Source organism: Rissa tridactyla, chromosome 13 (genome assembly GCF_028500815.1).
Source record: "Rissa tridactyla isolate bRisTri1 chromosome 13, bRisTri1.patW.cur.20221130, whole genome shotgun sequence".
NCBI lineage: Eukaryota > Metazoa > Chordata > Aves > Charadriiformes > Laridae > Rissa > Rissa tridactyla.
Window position 1 is genome coordinate 8,212,672 of NC_071478.1, and position 26,863 is coordinate 8,239,534.

A 26,863-nucleotide genomic window follows, 5' to 3' on the forward strand; every position below is an offset into this window, starting at 1 on the left:
ATTTTGGTCTTAGCACCTAACTCTCTAATTCAGTCTGGCCGTAAGTATCTATGGCAACTTTCAGATTTTTGCCTGCTTTTTCCCTGATTATTTTTAAGCCTCTAGCACTAGACACCAGGTTCCAGACCCAGTGAGATTTACAGCCTGACCCTGTGGAAGTCAGAACCCCTGACCCTCTGGAGGAAAAAAAACCTTGGACTCTAGTCACACAAGTTGCTTTCTGCACAGGGAACAAAGGACACCCTGTTTGTAAAGCTGAGTCCTTTGTTTTTAGATCCCACCTTAATGATCTGTCCTTCTTTAAATGGCAGCTCTTCTTCTGCAGCATCAGGATTTGGGGACATTGTCAGCGGATCATAGTCAAAGAGTGCAACAAATATTCGAGTAGATATATCCTCTGTGCCAGGATCTGTTTCTGATTCTTCATAAATATCGGGAGAAAGATGGTCATGACCACCATAGCCATCTATGAAAGTAAATTCAGAAAAGAACAATTCAGTAATACAAGTTGGCCTCATCTTTCAACTATTCCAGTTAATATTTGAAAAATGTCTGGCATTTCAGCAAAAAAAAAAAACCCAGTAACTTAATGCATATTCTATTAAGTTTGGTGGGGTTTTTTTAATTAGTGAGTTGTTAATTTTTAAAAAAGCATATACAATCTGCATGCATTCAATGTGGTGTTGATCTCCCACACCACACTGACATTTATACATGTGAATACAGCTCAGGTAAGAAAGCGATTTTTGTTAGGTTTCCTAGAGTTTACCATAAAGTAATGAAGCATGTTAAGAGTGACATAATGATGAGTCTGATAGGCTTTATCGTTACTGCAAAAATAACCATGCTTTGGATCCACCTGTTTTCCAGCACAGCTGCTTCTGCTCTTCATGGACACAAGAAAGCACACCCCAGCTGTGTTGACACACCATGTTTTAGGTACAAGGTTTAAAACATGTTTATAACCTCTTCTCTCCAGACAGGCAAGAAGAAACGTATTTCAAGTAGTGTTAGTTATGCCAGGGTTGGAACTACACTGCCTATGACTTTGTTTAAACACAGTCAATAGTTAATATAGCCAGCAGTGCCCCAAACCAACCCAAAGACTAACGAGGTGTGTTAAAATCCAGGAGGAATAGTTAGCTATGACTGCATTTAACCACGAGATCATTCGGAAAGATCATCCATGAATATCACAACACTTAACACTGCACTGAACTCTGTCCACTGCAGGGTATCAAACCAATTAGGACATAAAAAATGAGAACTGACATTTTCTCTCATACATCTTTCAGGCTTTTAAAATGATCTGGAGAACGCGTTTAGTCCATGATTCAACAACATACTTAAGGATTAAAATTAGAAAATTAGGCCAAAATGGCTAACGATGAGTGTTTTGATTGACGGGTTTCAAAGGCTTTTACTTTTGTTTTGGAAGAGCATGAAGCAGTGCCTTCTTAAAAAATAGGCTCTTTCAAGACATAGAAGTTTGAAGTCTCAAAAAAATAAAGCCCTCAAAACCACAAACCGCTTCTGAAAAGCTTGGCTTATCCTGCTAACTTCAGTGGGAGCCACGTACTTTTGATCTTTGCTGAATCAATACTTATCACCCAGTTTACAAGATCTTTTACAACGAATAAATTGAAAAAGTGATGTTATGAATTACGATGAAAGTGTAGTTCAACTACATCAAATTTTTTCCAAACGATTTTCATATTAATACAATTTTTACTGTGATCACCTCTTACAAACTAGTGACTCCCGTCTTTGGTAACAGTTTGAACATTCAATATGGAGCATTTTAGATAAAATTCCTCTTTTTGCCTCAACATCAGATGCATTGTATTCAACATTTGATATTTTTCAGCTACTAGAAAAAAAGGTCCAGAGGATCACAGCTTTAAGGGAACAGCTACTAACTCTTGGGTCCAGAGCACAATAAAGAATGTGAATAGGGAAAAATGCAGAACGGCAAAAGGGCAGGGAAAAATTCCAGCCAAGAAGCTTTAGGCAGGCACAAAGCACAGAAAGGAAGTGTCGGAGAAGGGCACACGTGGGACAGAAAGCAATGGGACACAAAAGATGGGATTCTTCTCTGTTCTGTTCTCCTCCCGCAGTCAGGGTGCAGTCATTCTGGGGTTCATACTCAGGCCCACCAGGCAATGTGTTTTGTTTTCTTTTTTCAGTTAAAAATATCGATTTTTGCATCCAACTCCAACCGCAGTTAATGGGGGTTAGGTGCAAAGATGAATTATAGCCAAATGTATCTCTGTTAAATGCACTGGCCTTTAACAATCTGAGTCAGCATCATCACCTTTGCTTCAGTGAACCAGAAAGCAAATAATGTCTTGATTAGTTCATTAGCCACTCATCGTGTTCTTTTAAGAGGTACATACGTATATCATACATATATACACACATATATAATTGTGTATGTAGAATCTTAGTCTTTGGATGCAGCCAGCCAGAGTCCCAACTGATGCAAAGTTGCAACCACAGCTGCACTGAATTCGCTAGATAAACACCAACATACACAAGCTGATGAGCTGTTAGATATGTTTGCTTTGAAATTCAACATTAAATTACAATTTACCTAAACTTTCAGGGCCCCTTTTGTTTCATTTCAGGTAGCAACAAAACCCTAATATGTTTCTTTGCTCTGTATGTGGCCTGGGCAGTTTTATGGGTTAAGCGTTAGACACTGCAATTTACTGTGTTATGAACTATGAAAACTGAGTTGTTGATCATGTAATGATTTCTGTGTTGATGAAGCAACAAATACTATCAGTAGTGGGTATAATTGCTATATTCATGTAATTCAAGTTTGTCATTATGATGTAATTATTCCTAAAAATAAGAATAATTTTTGTCTTCACCAAGCGGAACAGCCAAAGTCCTGTGTGGTCATTGAAAAGACCCCGAATCTTCCTTTAGCCCAAGCCGTAAATTAGAATAACGTTTGATAACTGCTTCCTACTGTAGGACGCTGGGTTGTGATATACCAGCTACTGCTTGTCCCTGTCCAGTCTGTATGAACCGAGTGGAAATGGGGTCATTCTGATGAATGGTTGTTCAGGTGTGTACAGTAAATACTGACTGGCATTAGTAGCAGCATAGCTTCACAGAGGTTCATGCAATGCAGTGTGCTTGGACTCAGTCGAGTATGGAAAGGTGGCCGCACAGCAGTTTCAGGACAGAGGACTAAGGGCTGTTTGTCCCTTACAGCTGAGCTGGAGAAACTTACCTGAGAGCAGACAGGACTTAAGAGCTAGTTCCCCTGGCATTCTGCATTGCATGCAATGTTGTCATACAGAAACCGCACTTGTTAACACGCAGCTCTAAAATGTGTCTGTCATAAAGGATGAATAATGTTCGGCATACCGTATCTATATTCAGAGGCCATGGTACGCTGCTGAGGCCATTTCTTGTGTCCACCAATGCTGCGATAATAAGCTTCTTCTTTTACAGGTGAAATATTTCCCTCACTACCTGACCGAGACCGACCGCCTTCACTGTTACTGTCCATTGTAATTTCTATGGAGAAAAAGGGAACGATCTATTAAAACATATTGTATAGTTGCCTTTGCGGAGGCTCCTGCGGGCAGGCTTTGCCTACCTTTTGTTCCGACTTGCATACAGTAGGAAGGCTAAACACTGCATAAGCTTTGCCAGATGTCTCAGCCTCTAGAAATCCTTCTTCAGCAGGGGAATCACAGAAATGGTTATCTCCTTCTTTTAAAGCATCTGAGTTTTGCGCTTTTTAAAATTCATACAGTGTAAATATTGTTTGTTAGATCTTTGGATAGGAATCGTCTTTTATTATGAGGTTTAAACAATCCTACCTGCCAGATCTGCAAGGTCAAGAGCACTGTAAACTGTGTTTCACCTTCTAAAGTATCAACCTAAAAACAAAAATTAATTAATTTACTTAAATCCTACCTGCAATAAGATACTAATCCAAAGTATTTATAGCTTAATGGAGAAAATACCTCAAAGAATTTAAATTCTGAAACATTTTGAAGAAAGGTTTTATCATTGAAATCCTAAAAACATTACAATTTTGAAGGTCCTTCCCACTCATTTAACCTCCGAGAGCTGCCTTAAGAACTTTCCATCTCTAAAGTGACCCTTTAGCTGAGTAACTCAGTAAAAACTCCAGGCATACATGTAAAGGAATAAGCTGCTGCCAAGAGTTTTGGAATCCACATTTTTGAGCTATATGCTGAGGCCAACACAGCGTCGTGTATTTAAGCAGCCTAAACTTTGCCTCAACCGTATTTACTTTCTTCTTTCCTTTTACTTTACTCCGCTTTTCACATTGTGGATCTACATACTCTAATGACACAGCTATAGTAACTTCCTTCTTCAAAAACCGTACTTGCAGCCCTTATTCATGGGAAACTTCCTCTGTCAGTGGGAGTTCTGAACAGTGGGTTCAAGTTTATACAATGCTCTGCTGTATGGTTTTGGATGCCCTACTTTTACCACATTTATTTATCGTAACTGTTGATACATTTCATATCTTGTAGATTTTTTTTCCTGCAGGCTTACAGGAAGAAAATTTTGTGCAGAGGTTTATCAAGTGTTTATATTTGCTTCACTTATCCTCAAAGTGATTATTACAGTATGATGCTGAAAGTGAGAAATATTGCATACATATCTTTCAGCAATTTTAAACGCTAGTCTTTTAGTCAGAAATTAGGACTCGAACTCAAAAACACATAAAGCCTTTCAACAGCTTCACAGCAAATAATTTTTTTGTTAGATGCTGTACATAATGCTCAGTAGTTTGCTTGTTACCAGCATTAGACAATATTTTTTAATTAAAATGAAAATTAAAAGGAAACCCAAAGGATTAATTCAAGCAAACCTGTGTATTCTCACACTACTCATAAAAAAATGCTTTAGTAGATAATATAAAAGAAAGAACTTAGATACAAAACTTGCTTTAAGTAGTCCAAATATAAACCAGAAATCTTTACTCCTGAGAAAAAAAGTCTGCTTTCAGAGAAAAATAAAAAGGACAGAAAAATCTAACAGTCTTCACACCATCATCTGAAAGCTATCTGGTTCAGCTAACAATAACCTGTCAACAGAAGCACAAGAGCCTCCCTGGAGCTGACTCTCCCCCATACCATTTTCATACCAGTGTAATTCCATTGACATCTGTGGAGATTAGCCTGGTTTACACCGGGATGTGGGACGAGAATCAGTCTCTGACCAGTTATGCTGTATCGAAGACACTGAGAAAGTTTCATGCATTACAGCTGTGTGTGGTTTTTGATCTATTGTTTCAATAACAGTAATAATTACTATCTAGTAGATATCAAAATAATTGTGCCCACTGGGGGGTTTTGCTTTTAATTTACAGTACAGGCATCTCAGTGTGATTCTATGAAAAGAGAAAAATATTGAATATTTAAAAATAAAAGCGTTCCTTAATGATCAGTCTCTTTCCTTCTGATAATCCACATTTGTGATGTCTCTCATTCACATAAAGTCACGTAGGTGAGAATTGCCTGCCACTGCTTCCTTCTCCTAGAGTATTCACAAATTAAAGTCCAGGTTAGGGATGGGAACCGGACCCACTTTACATCTTCATGGAGTAAAGTTCTGCTAATAGCTCACAGAACTGTTTCCACATTTGTTTTGAATGTGTTTCCTGATTGTCAGTGTGAATGTTTCTTATTTGTCAGTACAGAGTGCAAGTTCTAACAGATATGTATTTGTCCATAGTGTCTTGATTCCATTATCTTTTCTGCACTACTTTTTGGATTTTCTGGTATACACCAGCATACAGTTTAAGTCATAAGTAAACCAGAATAGGGATGATTCTGTAAGAAATATCGAATCTAGTAAATATACGCAAGTTCTACTAACTTGTTACATTTAACAGCTTCCATTTTTCCTGCTAAATTCCAAAAAGTAGTCAAGAAAATGGAAAGTGAATGCAAAATGATGGTTGATGAATGGAAAGATGGATGGCTGAATGGATGGCTGAATGGGTACATTTATTTTACTGACCATATAGTAACCTGCCTGCAAATTTCCACTTAGCTAAGATCTAATAGTATCTAAGCTCAACCAAGCTTAGAACAGCTCCAATACCCACTAAATTCAACAAAAAGACTCCCAGTGATGTCAATGACTACTGATTCAGCCCCCTGTGAGACCCCAGAACGCTCATATTTAGATGGAGATGGTTTTAGTTCCATTTCATCCCATTTAAACTAAGAGCAACCATGGTTCAAGACAAGCGTCTGGTGTTTCTTTTTTAAGGACCGCCTTCCCAACTCTGAGGTTGCAAAGAACAGAAATGCACCAATCTGTCCAACTAACCAATGGAAGGGACCAACATTGGTCGAGACCTTTGTGGCACTGCACTGCCATGAGAGGACCTTCGCCCTGCATGCTCCGCCCTTTCAGGCCGTCCTGCAGATGATGGATTACCTAAAAGCTAAAAAACAACAACAGAAAAAACAGGTTTGTAAGTTACATGCATGGTAACGTTATGCTTATATGGTTGGACATTAATCAGGTCAATCACATTTGGAAGCATAAGCTCTAAAGGCAACTAAACTTAGTTTTTAACTGAAAGGTTAGCTGAAAAGAAAATACTGTTGCCTGGCAAACCTGCAAAAGAAAAAATGGTTCCCTGATTTATGGCAGAGTTTTGTAACCAGCAGTCACACATCAGAACAAAAAGAAAAGAAAAGAATAATTTTTGAAATATTCTTTTGCCTTTGTCGTTGCTGCTAAGATGACGTTATAATCTCCTGAAGCGTAGTACAAGCAGTCATGAGAGCTGTGGAGACTGGACTACTGAAAGGGCAAGCCTTTTTTGTATTCGGCTGTACAGCTTTGTCCAGTTTGCAGCATGTGAACAAGTGTACGTCCTTCTGTCTTTGAGCACACTGCTTTTCTAGAATGGCCTTTGGTTGTTAAAGCTTTTTAAAGGTCATTGAAACGTGTCGAAGGGAATGTAGACACACTTCGTCTCACATCACAGCTGTCTCTTTCTCTTCACTACCCTTGCAGAAAATGGTGCTATTTTAATAACTAAATGGTACTATTTTAATGCTCTCCAGAGTTTATCACGCAGTCATTGATACTAATACAGCTTGGGCACCAATTTTAATGGGAGAAATTTTTAAGGATCGTTTCAGCATAAACTGCTAGGCTAGAAGAGCAGGCAGCTGATTTCTACTCTTACATGAAACACATCAGATTTCAGGTTTCCGCTCTGGGCTGTTGCAGACTGAGAGGATAAAGAACTTGCTCTGGTCTTTAGGGAGCAGGGAAGCCTACGGATGCATCTATCAAAGCGTGCAGACTCTGCTATAGATTAATGGACAGAAATGCAAATAGGCAAGATCACGCAGAGACATCCTTGAAAGATCTGGGATGGCCCTGGCCTCTCCCTTTGGAAGAAGCTGTTTGCCTGCATTCTCATGCAGAGATGCAGTCTGCAACTTCAAAGGCAAGAAGAGATGGTCTAAAAAGGAAGGCAAAGTAGTGACAGTGCAAAGATAAGGTAGCAAATGGAAATATGATGAAACCCGTGACTCCATAAATCTGGGTCACTGTCACACTGGGGGAGAATCTTGATTTTTGTCCAGAGATGTTTCATGATAAAGAGCATATCCTGAAAATTCTGGGAATGAGGTGAATAAAAACAACACGACAAAATGAATTCCTTGACATTAAAAAAAAAAAAATTACTGATGAAATATTTTTCCAGTTAAAATGCAGCTTTTTTTAAAGCAACATTTAGATGGGCAAAATAAAGAAAAACAATATTTTGGAAAAATTATAGTTCAGCTAACCCTTAATTAAAATTTAGATTCAGTTGTCCTTTAATAAAAGCAGCCATTATCGTAATTTGTTCTGTGGGAAAATCATTGTAAAGCAAATTAAACTGATTTCAGCATGACACAAAAGAGGACTGTAAAGGAAAATGCAGAATAATAAACAAAAATGAATGGGGAGGAGAAAAAAAAAGGGAAAAATGTAGCAGATAGGTCCAAAGGATGGACTCTAAAAATTAATTCCAAAAAAAAAAAAAAAAGAAAAAGAAAAAAAACAAAAGAAAGAAAACAGACTGATTTGGCAAGCAGATGTTAGAAGGAAGATTTATTTCACACACCAGAGAGTCTTCTGCATCTCTGTGGGATGGCTTTGCAAGTAGACCAGCTGCCCTAGAGTCAGCCATTTTAAAGTCGGTCTTCCAGCCTCCCTGAACATCTTCATTAGACAAATTATCTGTTCTATTACATTTCTGAGTCTCATACTTTTTCTCGTAACTGGGCTTGACCTGTTCACTCCTGGGCTCTACAAATGAAGGACCCAGGTCACCAAAATCTTCTTCGATGCTGGTTTGTCTGGTTAAAGTTTTCCTGCGAGCAAGCAATGGCCGCATGCTTTTCCTGCAGGAACAGTTAGCAGTCTCTGCACAACAGCTAGATGCAACGTTGGCAGAAACTGAATCACAAGTATATCTGAAATTAAAACGAGATTCTTCTTCTTCACTTCCACAGTCTAGTCCACTGTCTGGGCTTCGTGATAAGGATCGGCTATATTTACATCCTTTGTCGTCTGCAGCAAAATCTTCCATGCCTGAAATTCTGTGCTTGGCTGGGTACCAGTAGTTGTGCTGCTGGTCTTGATTGTAGGGCCTAGGTGGTCTAGAGTCTCTAGCTATTGTGGGATGCTTTTTATAGGGCATACCTAAACCCTGCTTGTACAGCAGTTCAGAGTATTCACCATCCTCTTCAGCTACTTCTGGAATACTGAAAAGCTTTTTACTGTGATGTATCTGCTGTGAAAAGTCAGGATGTTCCAAAAAAGTGGCTTCAGTGGTCTTATTGCACTCCTTAAGATTATGTAATGTTAAAAACCAGACAGGGAACAAATAGCGTGTGATAAAAATAAAATGGGAGGGAAAAGGGAGAAGAAAAGAAAAATAAAGACAGAATTAGTTTTAGAGCAATGGTAAACATAAGACATGCAGCTTATTTAGTGAAAAGGATGTCATGCTTTGAATGAGAATCTGTGAAAAATAAAGACATGATTAAGAAGTTGCTGGGTGTCAGATACAACATGACAGGTCAGTACAAACAACTGAGTGATGCTCTTAACAAGAATAAACCCATGCATTTAAAACAAAGCAATAAAAGCTGCATACAGGTTCCAGCATGGTGAATGAGAATGGCAATAAAACACAGCACTAATGCTTAGTATGTTCCTTGCCCCATGCCAAATTGCTATTTAGTTTTTCTTTGTGACCAGAACCCATACTTGAGAATGAAAATTCTGTTCTAGCAAGCTTTCTTGCTTTGCATCTGTTAAAGCATCCTGTATGAGTAAAAAGTACTCCTAAATCTCCTGCCAGAGGAGACCTATTTTGCAGACATCATTAAAGGAGTTTGTTTCCTTTGTAAAATTGTAAAAAAACTTGCACCATTTTTAAAGCTTGGCTTCCACAGAAAGAACCCTGAGAAGCACGCTGCTCTCTGATGCTACCTGGTCTGCACTGTCATCGAATCTCTCATCATCTGCTTGACAAAACCAATATTTGAAAATCAGCCTATTAGCAGAAGTAAGTAAAAGTCTCTGTTTATACCAGAAGTAGGTAAAAACCATGCCAGCCTGGATGAAATAAGCATTCTGAACATGACCGATACATTTTGTAATTTTTCTATTACGTTTACGCAAAACACAGGTTGGTGTGACAGAAGAATCCTACGCAGTATCTTTGCTGGACTCTGAGAAGAGACAAGACAATAATGATGCAGGAGGTGTTGGTTTCGATTGATGTGGTTTATAGATTCTACACCATGGAGATCACCTCTCCTTGTTCTTTACTCAGTGCCCAGATCAGGTAGGTCAGATCAGCACCCATAAACAATGGCAGGATCATCTTGGAGACTTCAGCATGTTAAACTTAACTGGGTTTTGGACGTTTTCCCCTTTCAGGCATTAGGAACTTTCTGTTACTTTATGACTATATTTGTTTCACCTATTTTCATTCATTTTTAAAATGTGTATCGCATTTATGAAACTTTTGAGACCAACTGCCATAAAAGCGGAAAAAAAGTCAGTAAGTATGAACAAGGATAGTTTTGACTGAAGCTCAAATATCCCACATTCTAGAATGCTCAGATCAGGTGAGTTGAATCTTCCCTTTATCACCCGTGTCAGCCTTTGTTTTAGGGAACCATTGGTGGGAACAATAATCTCCCAAAGCAAATATATATCTGCATGCAAAATGTTTTCTTGTTACTTGGGGGCATCTACTAAGTTGGGAGAGAATACTCAATTACAGCTGCCGGGGCATGGTTGGCATACTTTCAGACGCAAGAGGAACAGGAATCTGATCACATTATGGAAAATTCATGTTTTTCGTTTTTTTGTTGATTTCTGATGTTGCAAACTGAAATTGGATCTAGTGAAAGAGGGTGAAATTATCAAGCACTTTGGGATCGGAATCTGACTTGCATTTTATATCAGAAAACTTATCAGCACGGTGGGCTATATTCTCCAAATGAGACTCAGACATCCATGAGTCCTTCCCCAGGAAGTACTCATATACTGAATTCCTCTTCTGCAGAATCAGTCAATCAACCGTACCCTTCACATACACTACTACATCAAGAGAAGTACGCCTGCAGACTTTAACAGGTCTAAAGTTACTTACTACATTAATTAAGGGTCTGGACCTTTCTAGTTAAATAACAACATTGGCAATACTAATTTAAAACCAAGAAGGAAATACACTTTCTGATGCATAGAGAGCAAGAACAGTCTAGGGATAATTCACTTTTTCCCAGAGGAAAGGGACAGAAGCAGCATGCAGAAGAATTTCAGTTTCAACCTTTATGTTAGCAGAATAATAGAAACACTGATTATTTTTTTCTTTTGAAAAAGTACCCGTCTCATTCCAGATAGTATCAGAATAAAAGGACTGAATTTATAGTACATGAAAGCAGTTACAAGAATGGTCAAAATTCTTGTATGCATGAGGAAATAGTATTTTTTTTTAGTTAAAACATAACTAAACAGCATATTGGAAGAAAAAATCAACCTGTGGCTTTCGTTATCTTTCAAGTTATCCAACATTCTAAGAAAACACAATTTAGTATAATTGCTAGATACATAAAAAGCAAATACAATTTACACGTACAAATATACTACAGGAAATACATACTCTGTATTGGGTAGGTTCAATGTTCTATGTATGCTTTCATTGTTATACTGAAGTTGTCTTTCATGATGGATATTCCCATGTTTCTTAAAGCAATATTTCTGATAGGTATATCCTACTGTCTCTGGTGATTCCTTAATAATCAGGGCACGAGGATTTCTGATAATGCATTTATCAAATAAAGCTGAACCAACTTCCCTTCCTACATGCATGCTTTAAAGCCTGTGGAAGAGATGGGACTAGCACTGGAAACATGGACATATGAAAAAAACAAAGTTTTTTTTTTCTGTATGTATGTATGTTTATATAAATCTCCTTGTACATGTAGTATATTGTCGTATAGACATGAGAGACATATATACATCTGTCCCCAGATACAGAACAGAAACTGCAACTTCAAAAATTACATATAGGAAAATATTCAATTAGTTAAAAGGTTAGCTATCCAATAATGCAAAAAACCCCAGTAATAAATGTATTAAAAGTGGCCTTGACATCATAAAAATGTTCACCCCAGTTCTAGGTCTATATGACAGTGTGAGTTTTAATGGTCTGCAAAATCCGTAATTGAGTAAAAGAAATGCTTTGAAGGAAGACTCAAAATATGGAGGTACTGCTACGGTTTCTCTGCAGTCACACTTACCTTAAGTGCATTGTGTGAAGTCACGCTGACTCGTCGCCTTCCTCCATCCTCCAGCTGCATTTCAGAGTACAGCTCTTCCTCGTCTTCTTCCATGATATCAGACAAGTCAGAACCTCTGCTGCTCTCTGTATGGTACTCTTCACCGTGGCAATAGTGAGGCTAATTGACAGCATGAAAGAGAAAAATCTTTACTGATTGTGAAGCTGAAAGTCCTTGTATAACACCAATGAGGACTAGAGCATTTACTAGGTTTGAATATCACACTAATAACGTTGAATATCACACTAATAAATTACATCATATGGATTGCTGCTGTGTTCTAGTGGAGAGATCATGTATAATTTTTTTTTGCCCCCCAGGCTCCCAATTCAACAAATCCAATCTTAATCCCATAGGTGATACAAAAAAGGATGTCTGTATTCACAGCACCAAATCTAGTTTTAGTCTTGATTAAATTCCCTTGATTTAAAGAGGTCCTTCACGCATCAGTGGACTTGCTGACCAAATTGTAAAAGCCCTAGGATAATTCACATATCATCTGTTCTTCACAGCTGTTTGTTACATCACATGGTAATTTAAAAGTGATTAGCGTTTAATTCTTGCAGGATGTTACCATCACTGTACGACATAGCTAGCTGATGGAATTTGAAGCTTTCATTCCCTTAAACATTGTAAAAATAGTCCAGCTAAAACTTTAATTGTCCTTTAAAATTAGTCCGAATATTTCAAGTTCCTCTAGGTTTCCAATTAGTTGGAAGATAAGGTGGAAAAGGTATGTCCTAATGCTTGCTAAAGTTAAATAGGAGTGGCTTCCGTTAAACATTACATCTAACAAATCAGATCACAAACAAAACTCATTGTATTTCCAAGGACAATTTTCAAATGGAGTCATCTGACTGTCAGATTGCAGTAGAATATTTGAAGAATCAAGCATTCTAGAAGTACAGAATGCTAGAAATTACTGCATTCCTTCCCCCAGCAATACTAATGAAGAAATAATTTCTGTGGTACCAGATCAATTCCCATAGGTATGTAACACGCTGATATCAGTCAATCCCAGCAATGAGAAGAAAATGTCTACAATAAGCAATTTCTCCAAAGTGAAGATGGATTTGCCCTCCAAATACAAGATATGATTTCTCCTCTTTTAATTCTTTGTTCTGGAGCTAAAACGATTGTCGGGTGAAGCCCTCAGCAGTAATTGTTGGTGCCAAGCCCATAAATGTTTTCTGATCCTTCAGATGCATTGTATTAGGATCATCTTATAAAAAAAGTCACTGTAGTTTCACAATGTTTTTGTCTTCTTTTTGAAGTTAAAAGATCAGACTATATTCTAATGCTTCATTTTTCACATCTAAACTTTGTGTCTCTTATACTCAATTTTATTATTTAATCGGTTCCATTCCAGCAGAATCTTGGTTGTGTTTTTCATGGAAAATCACTCCTGCGCTCCTGTTCTCAGCTGTTTTCAAGTAGAGTTGGGTTTGCACTGACACAGTACTACAAAACTTGCCCAAGTGCCCAATGCCTTGTAGATTATCAAAGGCCAGTACTGCTGGAATAAAGCCCTGGTTGCTTGGGCAATCAGACTGCCGAGACATAGCAAACTGTCTCCAAGGCTTATCCATTGTGGTTCTAATAACAGCAGTGCCTTCCGAAACAGCCACTCAATTATTTAAATAAATCTTGTAATTCAAGCACTACATTAATTAAGGTATAAAACATAACTAGGAGATATTATAGAAGCAATAATTATGCAATTCTGTTTGCAATCAATTAACTCAACCAATTAACTGGAATAGGGCATGCATGCGCTATGTTCAATACCTGGGTGCATTTACACATGCGTATTTCCTGTGAAACCTCTACGGCCATATATTCCATGCACCTGCGGTTATTGTTTCACGTGTTTTCTAGCACTGCCTTTCCTGCAAATGTCCCAGGTTGCCTTTGAATTTCAGGTCTGTCTCTGAGACTTAGTTCCCCTGTCCTTATCTATTTACAGAACAAATCAACAGCTTGTGGAAAACAATATATTCCAATATTTTTGTGACAAAAGGAAGAATTATTATTCCCATTTTGTTCCTGGTTGACAGGCCCACCTACCCAGATCCTCAGAGGCACTGAGATATTTAGATGCATAAATACTTGTGAGGATCTGGGTAAGACTAACTTTCCAAGTTCAAAAAGAAGGTCTGTGAGACTCACACTGCACCGCTGTTTCAGAATTGTGAAATGGGGAGTTTAAAATCAATGTATCTTCCTACAAAACACAATACAACAGACAGGCATGAAGGATTTCCATTAGTAGCCATATCTAATAGTAACAAAAAGCTTGATGAAAAAACATTAATGTTACTTGCATTTGCTTGCAGTTTTTTTACTCTTATCTATGGAGTAAGGCAAGTCAACTGAGAAAACCAAAGGCCTTTTGATAGGGAATCAGCATACAGAACATCACTTGCTTCTGGAAGATACCAGCAGCACATGAGCACTGTAATGAAATTAGCAAACTAGTCATTTCTTCTGGAGAAAACCTCCACAGATTAGGTTTCTCCAATTTTCTCCACTTATTTCCTCTAATAACAAATCAAGTGGTAAAAGTGATCATCTTTCATAAACAATGCAAACGAGCAATTAAACTACAAATAGGTATCTCTCATGAAGCTATAAAATAAACACTCAATAATCAATTTACACTTAACACACCACAGCTGTTTTGCCAGACATAATTTAACTTCTATTTCTCAAAGTGCGTCTTTTGACAGTATTTTAAAGCAATGAGGAATTCTTTCAGCCTTACATGAAAATTAAATTTGAAACCTAATCAGATCTGAGAATACTTAACAGCCAGAGAGATTTCAAATCTAGCTTTGAGGATGTACCTACTAGATAAAAGAGCTTAATATTTTTAGGCTTCAAGGAATATAACTTCAAGGGTTTCCAGCCTCCCAGTGTTCATATTTTCTTTTCTATTTTGTAGAGCTTGGTAAAGCAGACACGCTCCAACCCACTCTTTAATGATCTGAAATAGTAAGTCCACGTGGAGCAGCAACTTTGTACTTACATTGTAGATATCCCAAAGTTTATTTACCAAGGCTAAATATGAAGTATGGTTATGAGAAAAATGAAGTTGTTCTTGGTCGCTTACAAATGCTCTAAACCTTTTGCACTGGGCCTTCCTAATAAGATCACTACTCCTGTTAGAACATCTTGGTCTCTTTGTGTCTAAAATAATTTTAATTGTATACAACAGTAGAGATGCATTTCACCCACAAAAACATTTTCTAGGAACAGCAAGATTCTATGTATTCTAAAAATGTATGTGAAGGTGGAACCAAATCAAATCCTAAAGCCACATATTTAGAATGTTGGAAATTTGGAGCTATGTTTATACAGTTACAAATGCTTGAACTTCTATAATGAACTGAACCAAAATTCCAGAAAGTCTCAGAACTGGTATGAGAAGGAATGCTGTTGCTTGGACCCTTCAACATGGGAAGTCAGATATTTGGCTAACAAGATTATTCGACCACGCTAAGATATAAGAAAATATGTCTTTGCTAGAATTTGCATCTCACTTGAAAGTAATAATAAATTACTTTATATTTGTTTTCACTGGGAACAGACTAAAAGCTGCGCAGATGTGCAAAATTCTTCTGGCAACATCTTTCTATTCATTACAGCATGCCAAGAATATACACTGTTGGATTTCTGCTAATTAGGATTACAGATTATAGCTTTTATGAAACACAAAAATCCTTCCCTTTTCCCCTTTCTTCACAGCATGTTTTCATATGCACTAGTAACACATCATACAGAAAAAGCCCAGAGCCCAAACATGATATTCCAGTTACATTTCCATTTCATTTTTTTCAGCTTCAGTTTTTTCCAGTTTCCAATGCTTGGGATAATGATCTATAGATGCATGGTGCCAAGCATTCAGTCCCCATCAGACAGTGTTATGCTCCACCAACAGGACATTCATCTGCCTCCCCACAATTTACCTGCTTGTCAGTATAGTTTACCAATATGGCTACAATAATCAGATGGTGACCTAGGGAGCCTGCCAAGCTTCACAAAACACTTGTTTCATGTCGGACATCTGACACAATAACAAGACCATGCTACTTACTTGCTTTCCAAGTTCCGACCCTTTCAGGAAATCATCAACTGAAGCCCCCCTTCTTTTGACATTAGGAGAATCATAGCCATCTTCCTCATCATCTGAGTTAGCGTACTGGGCTGCATTACTCCTTTCGCTAAAAACACTCCTCCTCTCCATCTAGCAAAGCAACAGAAAAATGGAAAATTGTGAAGCAGACTTGTTCCTGCAACCAATGGAAGAAATGGCAAATATAAGACATAAGGACTCAAGAACACCACATTTAAATACACTCACGCTTTAAAGCAATGTTAGTTTCCCCTGACGGTAACCTTTTAGGAGTTTTCAATAATTTTTTGCTTGTCATATTACTCTTATTCACAAAAAATTATATGCTTTTACGTGACCTAGCTACGAGCTAGCTGAAAGCTAGCGCAGCTGCTAGCTTTCTTCCCTGTACCACTTACGCCAAAATTCTCAGTATTCTACAGTCAGAGGATGCTAATGAAGACACTAATTTCCCCTTGGCAGAGGGTTAACAGACAACCTAGCCACTACAGCGTTTTTGACCTTAGTACAAAAAAATGCTACAGAATGAGGCTTTATGCTCTTCCTCTGCTCTGAGGTGACTCTTACCCTCGGCTACTGAATCCTTTTTACTCTCATGACAATAGCCATCAGCCATCTAACGGGCCGGATGAAGGGCAGGGAGAAAACACATGGTTTCCTCTGCAGCAGCCTACCACTAGGGAAGAATTTCTACTACTGGGGACTAAACATGACAAATATCATCGGCAGAATTTGATTTAATTTAGAGTGAATCCATCTGTAAACTTCCGTCCAGATCCCCGAATTAAGCCTTTCAAGCGTCACTAAAATTAATGTAATTAAACACGGTTCAGAGCATATGTTATGTCAGCAATTTTCAAAACCAGAAAATGTATTTCAGTTATATTTTCCTATATGGTTGTTAAATCAACTTTCACTTTAGAGTGCCAAAGAAACTAATTGCCTTTTCTCCCTCTACTACATTTACTCCACTTTGCTTTATTTATAAACAAAAGGAAGAAATATACACGTGCATATACATGTATTTAAGCAGACCTTATTGATCTAGAACTATTCAGCTTCCCAAAAGCTGTATCATCACTGGCTCAATTCTGTCCCAAAACAGGGACAGTCAGCAAGTTGGGTCTGTTAAGACACATGCAAAATGTCAAAATTAATGGAGTTATTTTGGAGATACAACGGAAGATGAAAGACTGGACATAACAACTCATGACTGCCAGATGAAGGATCAAGATAATGTATTTACAAAATGACACCAGAGCTTGAAAGAAGTAAAGGACAGTTGTGAGCAGCTTGTGATGAGAAAGTAACTGCCCAAGGCACTGGGAGTATTTAGAAGTTGTATGCTTGGGTAAGAAAACCAGAGCATGTTGTCAGGATGCATACACATCAGCTCTGCTGACCAAAGAGACTCAAATATGGGATTTAAATTAACTAGCCAGCATCTAAGTCACTACTGCAGCCATGGGTCATAATGGTGTCAAAACCAGGGAGTCTCCTTTGGGCAGTGATGCTTCTTGTAGCTACGAAAGGAACTGTAATGAAAAGCTTTCACATGGCAGCTACGTTGGAGCAGCTGTAAACATCTGTGAAGATGCAGCACTGAGAAAGGGGCACTCTTGAGGGGCAGATGTGTAACATTGCCTGTGGATCCACGACAGCATATAAAATAGTGCTTTACATGCACCTAAACTGCTATTTGCTATTTTGAAAAAGTGGCTGGTTTTAGAATACAAACATTTCTCTGTCTGACTGCTGGTTATATTCCCTTATAGAAATGAGACTCCATCCTCATTCTGTAAACTGTCAAAAAGATTAGTTCTCACAGTAAGTCTGCTCAAGACTTTTGTCTATCTACCTGTTTCCAGACCCTTTTTGAACTGCTCTTTATTGTTTTGCTCTCTTTCAAAGTACTTCAGTACTTTGGCTTTTCTCATATAGGCACAAGCCTCCCTTTTGACTCCCACAGGATCCGAGCACAAGCTTTGCTTTATGATTACAATTTTTTTGTTTGTTTTCAGAAGTAAGGCTCTGCGTTTTTAGAGACAACATTTCTAGTGATGTTATAGGGTTTCTACTGCTGATCAAAGGCTGATAAATGCTCTTTACGGTTACAAGCATATTTGTGGAAGATGGCACAGAATTTTAGCACACTGCTTCTTCTCAAACTATGGATCTTCAGCGTTTAGGAATGATTAGCTTCTCCTTAAAGCATATGATACAAAAAATTCTTTGACGGGAAGTGCCTAAAGGAATAAAACCAGTGCAAAAAAGCCTTAAGAAAAAGTTTGCCTTTACCCTATTGCTCTCTGCAACTCGTTGTGCAGCTTCTCTTGCCATGGCTTTTGCAACAGTATTTGGGACTGGTGTGCCTTGCGGTTGAGGGAGTATTCGGTTAGGCGATGGAGACCTCCTCCCCTGAAGCGGGCTGTGAAAGTTAGGGGCAGGTGGCTCAAGCGTGTGTCCATGAATAGGAGATGCCGAACGAGTCTGCTCCCACGACTCATCCATTTTTAAATGTGGACCTAAATGTTCTTCTTTGGTTTCTGGGGCTCCGGCACTTGCTAATGGCTTAGATTTGGGAGCAGTTCTGGGGTGAGGGGTTGGAGGCACCAGTAGGTCAGATGGAATGGCGGCAACAGAAGAGTCCACTGATTCGCCTTGTGCAGACAGTGTTCGAACGGTAACTTCCTTTGCTTCCAAACTCCTTAGTCTCATCAGCTCCACCAATGTGTTCTCTGCTGTTGGAAAGATCACCTCCGCCACCTGAGCACACAAACAAGCAACTTACTAGCATGAAGACATCCGTTTCCCTCCCCTCAACCCCACTAAAGTACAACCTTCAAAGTCTTAACATGGAGTGAATTATAGCCAAAACAGAGTGGGCTGCAAGAGCCCACATTAGGGCTCCACACCAATTAGCACCAGTTGTCTTTAAACCTTTCGACCCATTTTTCCCAAAGCTTAAGTGCTTATAGAAAGGAAGCTAATAAGCAAGTTATGCACAAACAAAAGAGTAGGTTCTGCTGAAAGCTGAGAAAACCCTGCACACATTCAAGTGCTGTCACATGTTTATTGTTGCCTTTACCTGTCAGTTGAAATTCACCTAATGTGGATGGTCACTGTAACACTGGAAGGAGAACTCACCCGTTGACCTTTCGCATAAACACCATAGCCTGTTACATTGGCACCATGGGAGGTCCCTGTAGCTGTCAGAGTTGGTGGTTTCCAGGACACCTGTATGGTTGCTGGGGTAGACCCAGCTCGTACAGTAACATCTTGAGGTGGAGCTGGAGGACCTAAGAAAGACAAGACTGGTCACTGTTGAGCTTTAGATCCAAAGTACGTCAACTGATATACCTGCAAGTTGGAAACTACAGATCTCAAAGCACTTTTTCTGTTGTTTTTAAAGAAGAAAAAACATCATTACAGCAGTTATTATGTAAAAACAGAAGCATAGGCTCAAGCAGGTCATGGAGCCAGGAACTGACCCTCGGCTTACAGCCATTAACTAAGCTATATTTCTTTGCAAGATGGTCTGTACTTGTAACTTGCTCTGGACCTATTTTTATCCCTCCAGGCTGCTACTTACTCTAAATGCAGAAGATGTTAAGAGAAAAATGCAGGGAGAAAAAGGCCCGGGAGCGGCACTGTTAGTGGAAAACTGCTGCAGGTGATAGCAGGTGACTTTTTGGTATATATCTCTGCACTGAATGCATACTACACACTCAGAAATTACTTTCAAATTCTGGACCATCAGTGGCTCCAAGTCATGATTTATGCGCCAGAAGCACACTGACGCTAAGGTGCAATGTGGACTTCAAGCCAAAACTTTAACGTTTTCAACAAGCAGCATGCTGGTTTAAAGGACAACTGGACTCAAAGTCTTTCCTCTGCACTGAAGAAAAAACACCTACTAACCTTCTAAGGCATTTACAGTGTGTCAGTGTAATAGCACACCAAATACATCCTTAATTAAAAGACATTATTACCCTACTATAAATAGCTCTATGTTGGACAGAAAGCCAAAGTAAAAATACCATAGAGAATATTAGTTCATGAATATTCCAGGCATCCTGTTGTGTTAATTTAACAGTCAAACCCTGAGAAGTGTTTCATGCTAAAACATTTGAGAAGTGGGGTACAGCTGCAGCCATCTCTGTGTAAGAGACGGGAGAATACAAACCTTGGTTGCTGTGAGTTTGCTTTACCAGTGAACTAAGCACAACCAATTTCTGTTCATCTACCAAAAAAAGCTACAAATAATTTAACTGTGTGCATTCATTGCTAACAAACAGATCATGATACAAGTGTAAATATCACACAAGCCCCAACCTCCAGATATGCTGGCAAACCATCAGTGCATTTCAGTAGTTTGCTGTCACTAAATTTCATCCTCTAGTGGGTATGGAAATAAAATTATGGTCACGATCAGGACACTACATTCACAACATGAAATTTTTGCCCTTGCACGTATAATGTATTTTTAACTTGCACTTAGTATGCAAGTATGTAAAATGACCTAATACTATTCTTGGACAAGACATAAATTTTAACTTAGGACTGAATTTCAGCTTCTCTGATCATCCTATGTTATTGACAGACAGCACTCCCAATCCAGGAAACCTCCTCAGTTTACAAGAAAGAATGCATCTGATCTAGTCTGGTATCTTGTCAACGACAATGATGTTAATCTGCTCCTGCAGCAGAAGTCACCTTCCTTCCATTCTCCCCAAACCAAACAATCCCCAGGGAGTCTAACGACCTTCACAGGCTGTAGCAGAGATAGGTTTAAAAAAACTGTAATGCCCAAGGCTTAGTGTGGTTTCTATTTTTCCCCCCATCATTAAATGGGAAATTACTCTTGATGACTTTTGATGGTCTCGGTCATCAAGATAAATGTTTGTTTCAGAATTGTTTGGTCTTCATGAATTTATTACCTAAATTAGTTCAAAACCCGTAAGAGTCCCATTGGTCCCAATCCTGTCAACGCTTATGTCTATTATTAGATCTGAGCACCCAAAAGAGAACCACTTCTATTTTAACTTAAGCAATTCTAATGCTTTGATGAATCAAGAAGAGGAGTTCAATTACTCAGCAGCTGAAGAGTTGTCACTCAGCTTTGGTCCGATAGGAAGCAATGTGTTTTCAAGTATAAATCATGCAAAACATGATACATCTATGCAAAGAGAAAAATGAAAAGGTGACCTCTAATTGTCCTGTTCTTTTCATGCAACTGCTCTCTCTAGCTTTGAAATGTGAGCAGTTATCTCAAGTTCGTTTTTGCTTAATGTATTCCTAAAAAACCCCTGAGATTGATACAGTGTGAAAATTTTAAAATATTCATTAATCTCCACTCCCTTTTTGGTATAAATGGATGATGGTATCCTTTTGTATAAGGATATCACTAAACCCACTAGTAAAGAGCAGAGCTTCTCAGCTTCAAATAAAGCGAGTTTAGGTATTCATTTGTAAACACTTCTGAAGCCCTTAGAAAAATGTCAGTACAAACGTTAGCAGCTGCCTGTGGCCAGTTATGTTGCAGTTCATGCTGCACTGTCTGCTAAACCTGACATTCACAACTAAAGGTTTACGTGACATCACTCACCCCATGCATCTTCTAGAGAAGCACAATAACAAAAGATTTCCTTCACACAGAACAGCTGTATTGCTCTCTCAGTGTACTCTAAAGTAGTCTTTGAAAAATGTCCCTTACAATGTAGATCAACTGAAGGTATTTAAGGTAGAAAAATAATCCAGAGCGAGAAAAAAAACAGTATTAGTCGCATTAAAAACATTTTATCTTTTCTCTTTCAACTTCTTTCTTTTAACTGTGGTTTGGATGAAGAGCTATGTGATTACTCGAAGCCAGTTACATTTGCAAGAGAAAAACATGACACACTATGATGGTAACTCTCATCGCTGACTGATTTCATGGGCATCCTTTTCCCTTTGTTTCAATTACTCTAATCACTTCAACAGTTGCTATTTTATTTTGCTATATAAAAGTGAAAAGTCAACATGCTTTTGTAAAAATGCTCTCTGTGAAATGAAGCGTTGGGGAGGATTCTGGGATCTCTGAATCTAAAAGCAGAGACTTATCTGCATTTTAGCTCCTCCATAGAGAACAGCTCATTTATTGCTTTAGCATACTTCAGCAACTAGAGGGAGATACAGCATGTTAACTGCTTGGCCTGACAAAACCTCACTCAAAAGTCAACATATCTAATAAATTTAAGCCACCATCTAGGCAGTATCTCCCCAGTCCCACAGAACATATACAAAGTTTAAAATGCCCCCTCTCCTAGCAGATCCTATAATAGCACTTATCTCACTGAAACGATTTAAGACAAAATCGGAACTGCCCAAGCTGAGGACATTTTTACAGAAACTAAATCAACAGCATCAAAAGCAGTAGACATACAAGCTTAACTCCCTCTCTACTCAACCAGCATTACTGTCCCGCATGCCTCCTTACATATAAGTCATGCATGCCTAGGAAGAGACCAGAACTAATTCCTGTCCCTTTGCTAGAGTCAAGTCCCAGCAGGGAGTCAATTAAGCCATAACACAGTACATGCTATTGAAATTTCACTCGCCAGGAGTCACTTGTGCTTGACTGTCCCTGCTTCAGCGGCATTCAGTGCTCTGGAAGTCTGAATATACACAGTCTTCTACTTGTCTTTGATTAGATTACCTTGGTTAGATGAATCTATAATGAAAGATTTTTCAGGTACAGCCATACATGCCCAAAATCCTTTAAATGAACTGCATTATTTCAGCTCTAGTTTTCAACATTACTTTGCTGTTCTTAAATACTGGGAAATGACTGGTAACAATTATCAACATTCCTAATGTAAAAGCAAGGTGGGAAAAAACATTGGACTTTCCAAAAGAAGACCAATTTGTTATCTTTACAAATTCAAATTGTACAATGTGATTACAACTTCACAATCAAAAAGCATTTACATCCCCTAAATGACTGTGGTCCTCCAAGACGTGTCTGTTGTTTTTCACTAGAGAAAAGGGCTGGATCATCACTGTAAAAAGTGCCTTAAGACACACAAATAACAAGCCAGAAGCAATAACTGTTTTTTAACCAGTGTTGTTCACACCAATGAAAATAAATTACTACCAGAAATACTATAACTGGACAAATTAAGTACAAAGTGAGATTAATTTGATAAAACACCTAGTGTGTGATCTGCGGTGATGATAAGCATGACTTCCCTTTGTTTATATATCTCCCCAAAATGCTTCACTCTTTACCCAGGAACAAAGAAGAGAATATGAAGGACAGGAATTAATTTTAGGTACCGTAAAGCAATCTAATAATCACAAATCTGACCAAGAATATGACTGGGACTACAGCAAAAAGCTAAAGGTTAGGTTAGTTTATCTAGAATTTTCAGAGAAACTTAACTGGAGAGTTTTGGGGTAGGGAGAAAAATATCAAACCTGCTGGCAATGTAGAAAATTCCACAAAGGCTTCCTTTTTTTCTCGTTGTTCCAGGGGAAGCTGCCAGGGCATCTGATGGGGCTTTGCCATGACCTTCACCTTGTAGGCCATATTGGGCTTCAAATTAAAAAAATGGTACTTGTAGCTAGCAGCCTTGACAATGTCAAATTCTTCTTCATTAAGAAAGATTACGTGACTGTAATTACTATTTGTAGGGAGCCAAGACAGCTCAGCAGAAATCTGGGTTATGTTGTCCACTTTAAGATTTGAGGGGGCTACTATGACATCCTTCCCAACTAACAAAGTGCACTGCAGTTCATCTGAGTTACCCTTGTTTGTAATACTCTGAATTGATATTCGGTATGTACAAGTAGAAATGTTAAGCTTTTCTATAAGAGCTTTCGTTCTGCTTCCCAAGGCTATGTTCATCCGTACTTCCTTGTCAACCAGAACATTGTAGCTGCTAATGGTTCCCCATCCGGGTGGCACTACCGGTGGCTCCCAGCCCACAATGACACTTTTGGCTAGTTGTTTAATAAGGGTGATTTTTCTAGGATAAGGCACAATGTCTTCTCCAATTTCATCAATGTTCACATCCAGAGTCCCTGCGCCATTGCTGATTACACTAGAGTCTATGTGACTTGGTGGACTTATCTCCAAGAGATCTCCTTCCAAAGTAGGACCCGAATGGTTGATAAAATTCTGATCTTGTTCACTGCTTAGTGTGCTTGATAACCGGGTCTCGTTGTCTTGAACAAAATCCACAAAATTTGAAGGGACTAGTCCTCTTTGTCCATCTAGAAGTTCCCCTGGGGAGAAAGAACAATGCCATTAAAATCCTTGAAGAAGCGTACCTCTTGCACGTGAATGCCTTGCAACTGGACAAGATAAGGAAGAAGATATAAGTGAAAATTGCACACAAACAACATTCACAGTTTGAGAATGTAAAGGCTCAGTGAGGCAAAACCCAGAACTGTCAGTAAGCTTTCTTGTCAACTTAAGTCTTGCCAGTAGGAAAAGCTGACAATATAAAACATTTTATAATTAGCTATGCCTGCAAGGAGCGGCTTTGCTGGTGCAGAAACCCTGTTAATTAACACAATGATGATAGGGGTAATTTTAGCAACTGATTTGGTAGTAGATGAAGGAAAGAACTGGGAGCGTGTTTGACAGACAAACTGATTTGGATCTGCATGAATTAGCATGAATTCACAGATAAAAAAAAATACCTTCATAAAAGCCATCTTCATCCATATCTCCATACACATAAAGGTACTTTCCTGCCGTAAGGGGGAGCTCTGCTTCTGGATTTTCATTTGGTCCATCGAAAGGGTTGTAACTGCAGTGGAGTACAGATGGAAAACATGTTTATTCACTTACAACCCCCACACCACTAAATACTAATCAGAAAAAGGTGTACAGCTCTAACGCTGCACAGGAAGGTAGTTCCTCAGTTCAATCTTTTTGCTTCCCTTCTGAAACATGTATTCTGAGCGGAGTCTAGGTCAGTTTGTTGTTGTGAACTGTAACTGCATCTCCAACAGGCTGCCATGAAATGCAATCTATTCGCTTAAGCGCTGTACACGTAAAACCACATCCTTTTCTGTACTAACACTTTTCTCACTTAGGTCTCTCTGAATACACTGGCCAAAATCTTCTTTATTTTTTAAACTGAATTAAAGCAAACTCAGTTGTGGGGTTCTTTTCTAGCCCCCATATTCCCTTTGTTTTATATGGCAGTCTTTTCCACAAGTATATTACCTTCAACAGAGACAAGTTAAATAAAGAAAAAAACCCAGTGAGTTACAGCTAAAACAGGCTACTCACAGACAAAAACTTCTTAAAAGTGTTTTAATCCATATCCATCCTGAAAGCAAACTGTTAGTCACAGAAATTTTTATTGTGATAGAACTTTATAGCTGAAATTTTAATATGTAAAGCAAAGATATGAGGAACTTTTAAATCTTCCTTGCATTGATGAAAAAGCAATTTATAAGAACAGATTGAGATATCCTCTATAAAGTCGGAGGTACACGTTCTCATCTCATTTAGACATTGAAGGCTGGAAATACAGTGGTGGGTAAAAGAGCCATGCCATGTTAAACTTTTTCTGACAATTAAAGCAAACAGAAATGGCACTTTTTTGCAGCTAGTGCAGACAGGAAAGGGGTCTGCTATTCATAACATTGGTGCCCAGTAATAATTCTATGTATGAATAAAAGAAAAGCAAAACCAGATGTTGAATATTACAAATATGTATTATATATGGAATGAGCTGGGGCTTTTTACCTATAACGGGCGATGCAAAGATGGACTTTCCCAGAATATCTCTGCTTTGAGGTATTGGAATTCTGATCATTATCCATCTGTAGGAAAAAAAACAAGACCATGTGATTTCAAAAAGATGCATTCACTTTTTTCCTGACAGGCAATATAAATCAGTCAGTGAACACGCAACACTAAAAAAAATTTAAATTCTAACATGGAACAGAACTGGTTAATTTTACTTAGAAGGGCTTAGGCTAAAAAGGAACTGCAATTCAGATTCTAACGGGGCAAAGAAATTGAGCTAATTCCTTGATATCTTGCTAGAGATTCAGATCACCAGTCTGAGACTGGATGTTGGTTTTCCTCAGAAGCGTGCAAAATTGACAAAGCACCAGTAGATTGGTGCTTTTTCATTTGGTCAGTGGAGATGTCTGAAGGAGATGCGATATGGGCCACACCACTCCCTTTCATGCTGCTGAAATGGGCATGACTTAACCATACCAGTCTCACTGACCACCCCACCCTCCTGACTAAGCTTGTACTAAAGCCTTCATTAAAGTACAGTAAACTCAGCTACTCCGAAGTGACCTGTTGTAAGTGCTATGCCTAGTGTTTCTGGGCATAGTAGAGCTCTATGATCACACAGACAACCTAATATTTTAATCAGAAAACAATAGTAGAAACCTGATACCAGTGACAAAGTATTTAAGACAAATACTGAATTTAGAGCTGATGCAAGTGTCAACTTCCAAACACTTGGAAACAATGAGTATCACATAAAATACATCCCTGTGCCAATCCAATCCACAGCAGCAGTATCTGTTGAATTCCACCCTTTCCACTAACTGAAAGAAATAATATATTTCCTCTGAATTTACCATCGTATTTAATTCAATTCTGCAAAGCCACACATTTATTCCATTACAAATCTGGTCTACAAAGCCAGATTAAATTGTGGTGCAGAATCAACACAGACTCCATCTATTTTAGCTCTGCTCTAGGAATCTCACTGGTAAAACAGCAATTCTTTCTGTTATGCTTTGAGCCTAGCAGAGTTTTTAAAGTGAGAGATGCACTGCTTTCCTCCGCTTATTTTACAGTATGCTGTGTACTCTT

The 26,863-nt window shown here is 38.5% G+C and overlaps 1 protein-coding gene across 10 annotated transcripts in view; it reads right to left on the reverse strand.

Annotated features, from left to right (window-relative positions):
* Positions 1 to 26,863, reverse strand: part of RIMBP2 (RIMS binding protein 2) — a 169,043-nt gene that overhangs the window by 12,676 nt on the left and 129,504 nt on the right. For 7 of the 10 annotated variants that reach the window (XM_054219314.1, XM_054219309.1, XM_054219310.1 and 4 more), the window contains 11 exons: positions 25,769 to 25,845; positions 24,709 to 24,818; positions 23,479 to 24,288; positions 19,168 to 19,319; positions 18,319 to 18,786; positions 15,982 to 16,131; positions 11,847 to 12,005; positions 8,147 to 8,872; positions 6,340 to 6,457; positions 3,382 to 3,534; positions 282 to 466 (listed from right to left, as the gene is read on the reverse strand). In XM_054219314.1, the coding sequence (XP_054075289.1) occupies positions 282 to 466; positions 3,382 to 3,534; positions 6,340 to 6,457; positions 8,147 to 8,872; positions 11,847 to 12,005; positions 15,982 to 16,131; positions 18,319 to 18,786; positions 19,168 to 19,319; positions 23,479 to 24,288; positions 24,709 to 24,818; positions 25,769 to 25,845 (3,108 nt within the window). Of the gene's footprint in view, positions 1 to 281; positions 467 to 3,381; positions 3,535 to 3,842; positions 3,903 to 6,339; positions 6,458 to 8,146; positions 8,873 to 11,846; positions 12,006 to 15,981; positions 16,132 to 18,318; positions 18,787 to 19,167; positions 19,320 to 23,478; positions 24,289 to 24,708; positions 24,819 to 25,768; positions 25,846 to 26,863 lie in introns of those variants that run through there. The other 3 variants (XM_054219315.1, XM_054219317.1, XR_008469104.1) reach the window with 2 other exon arrangements.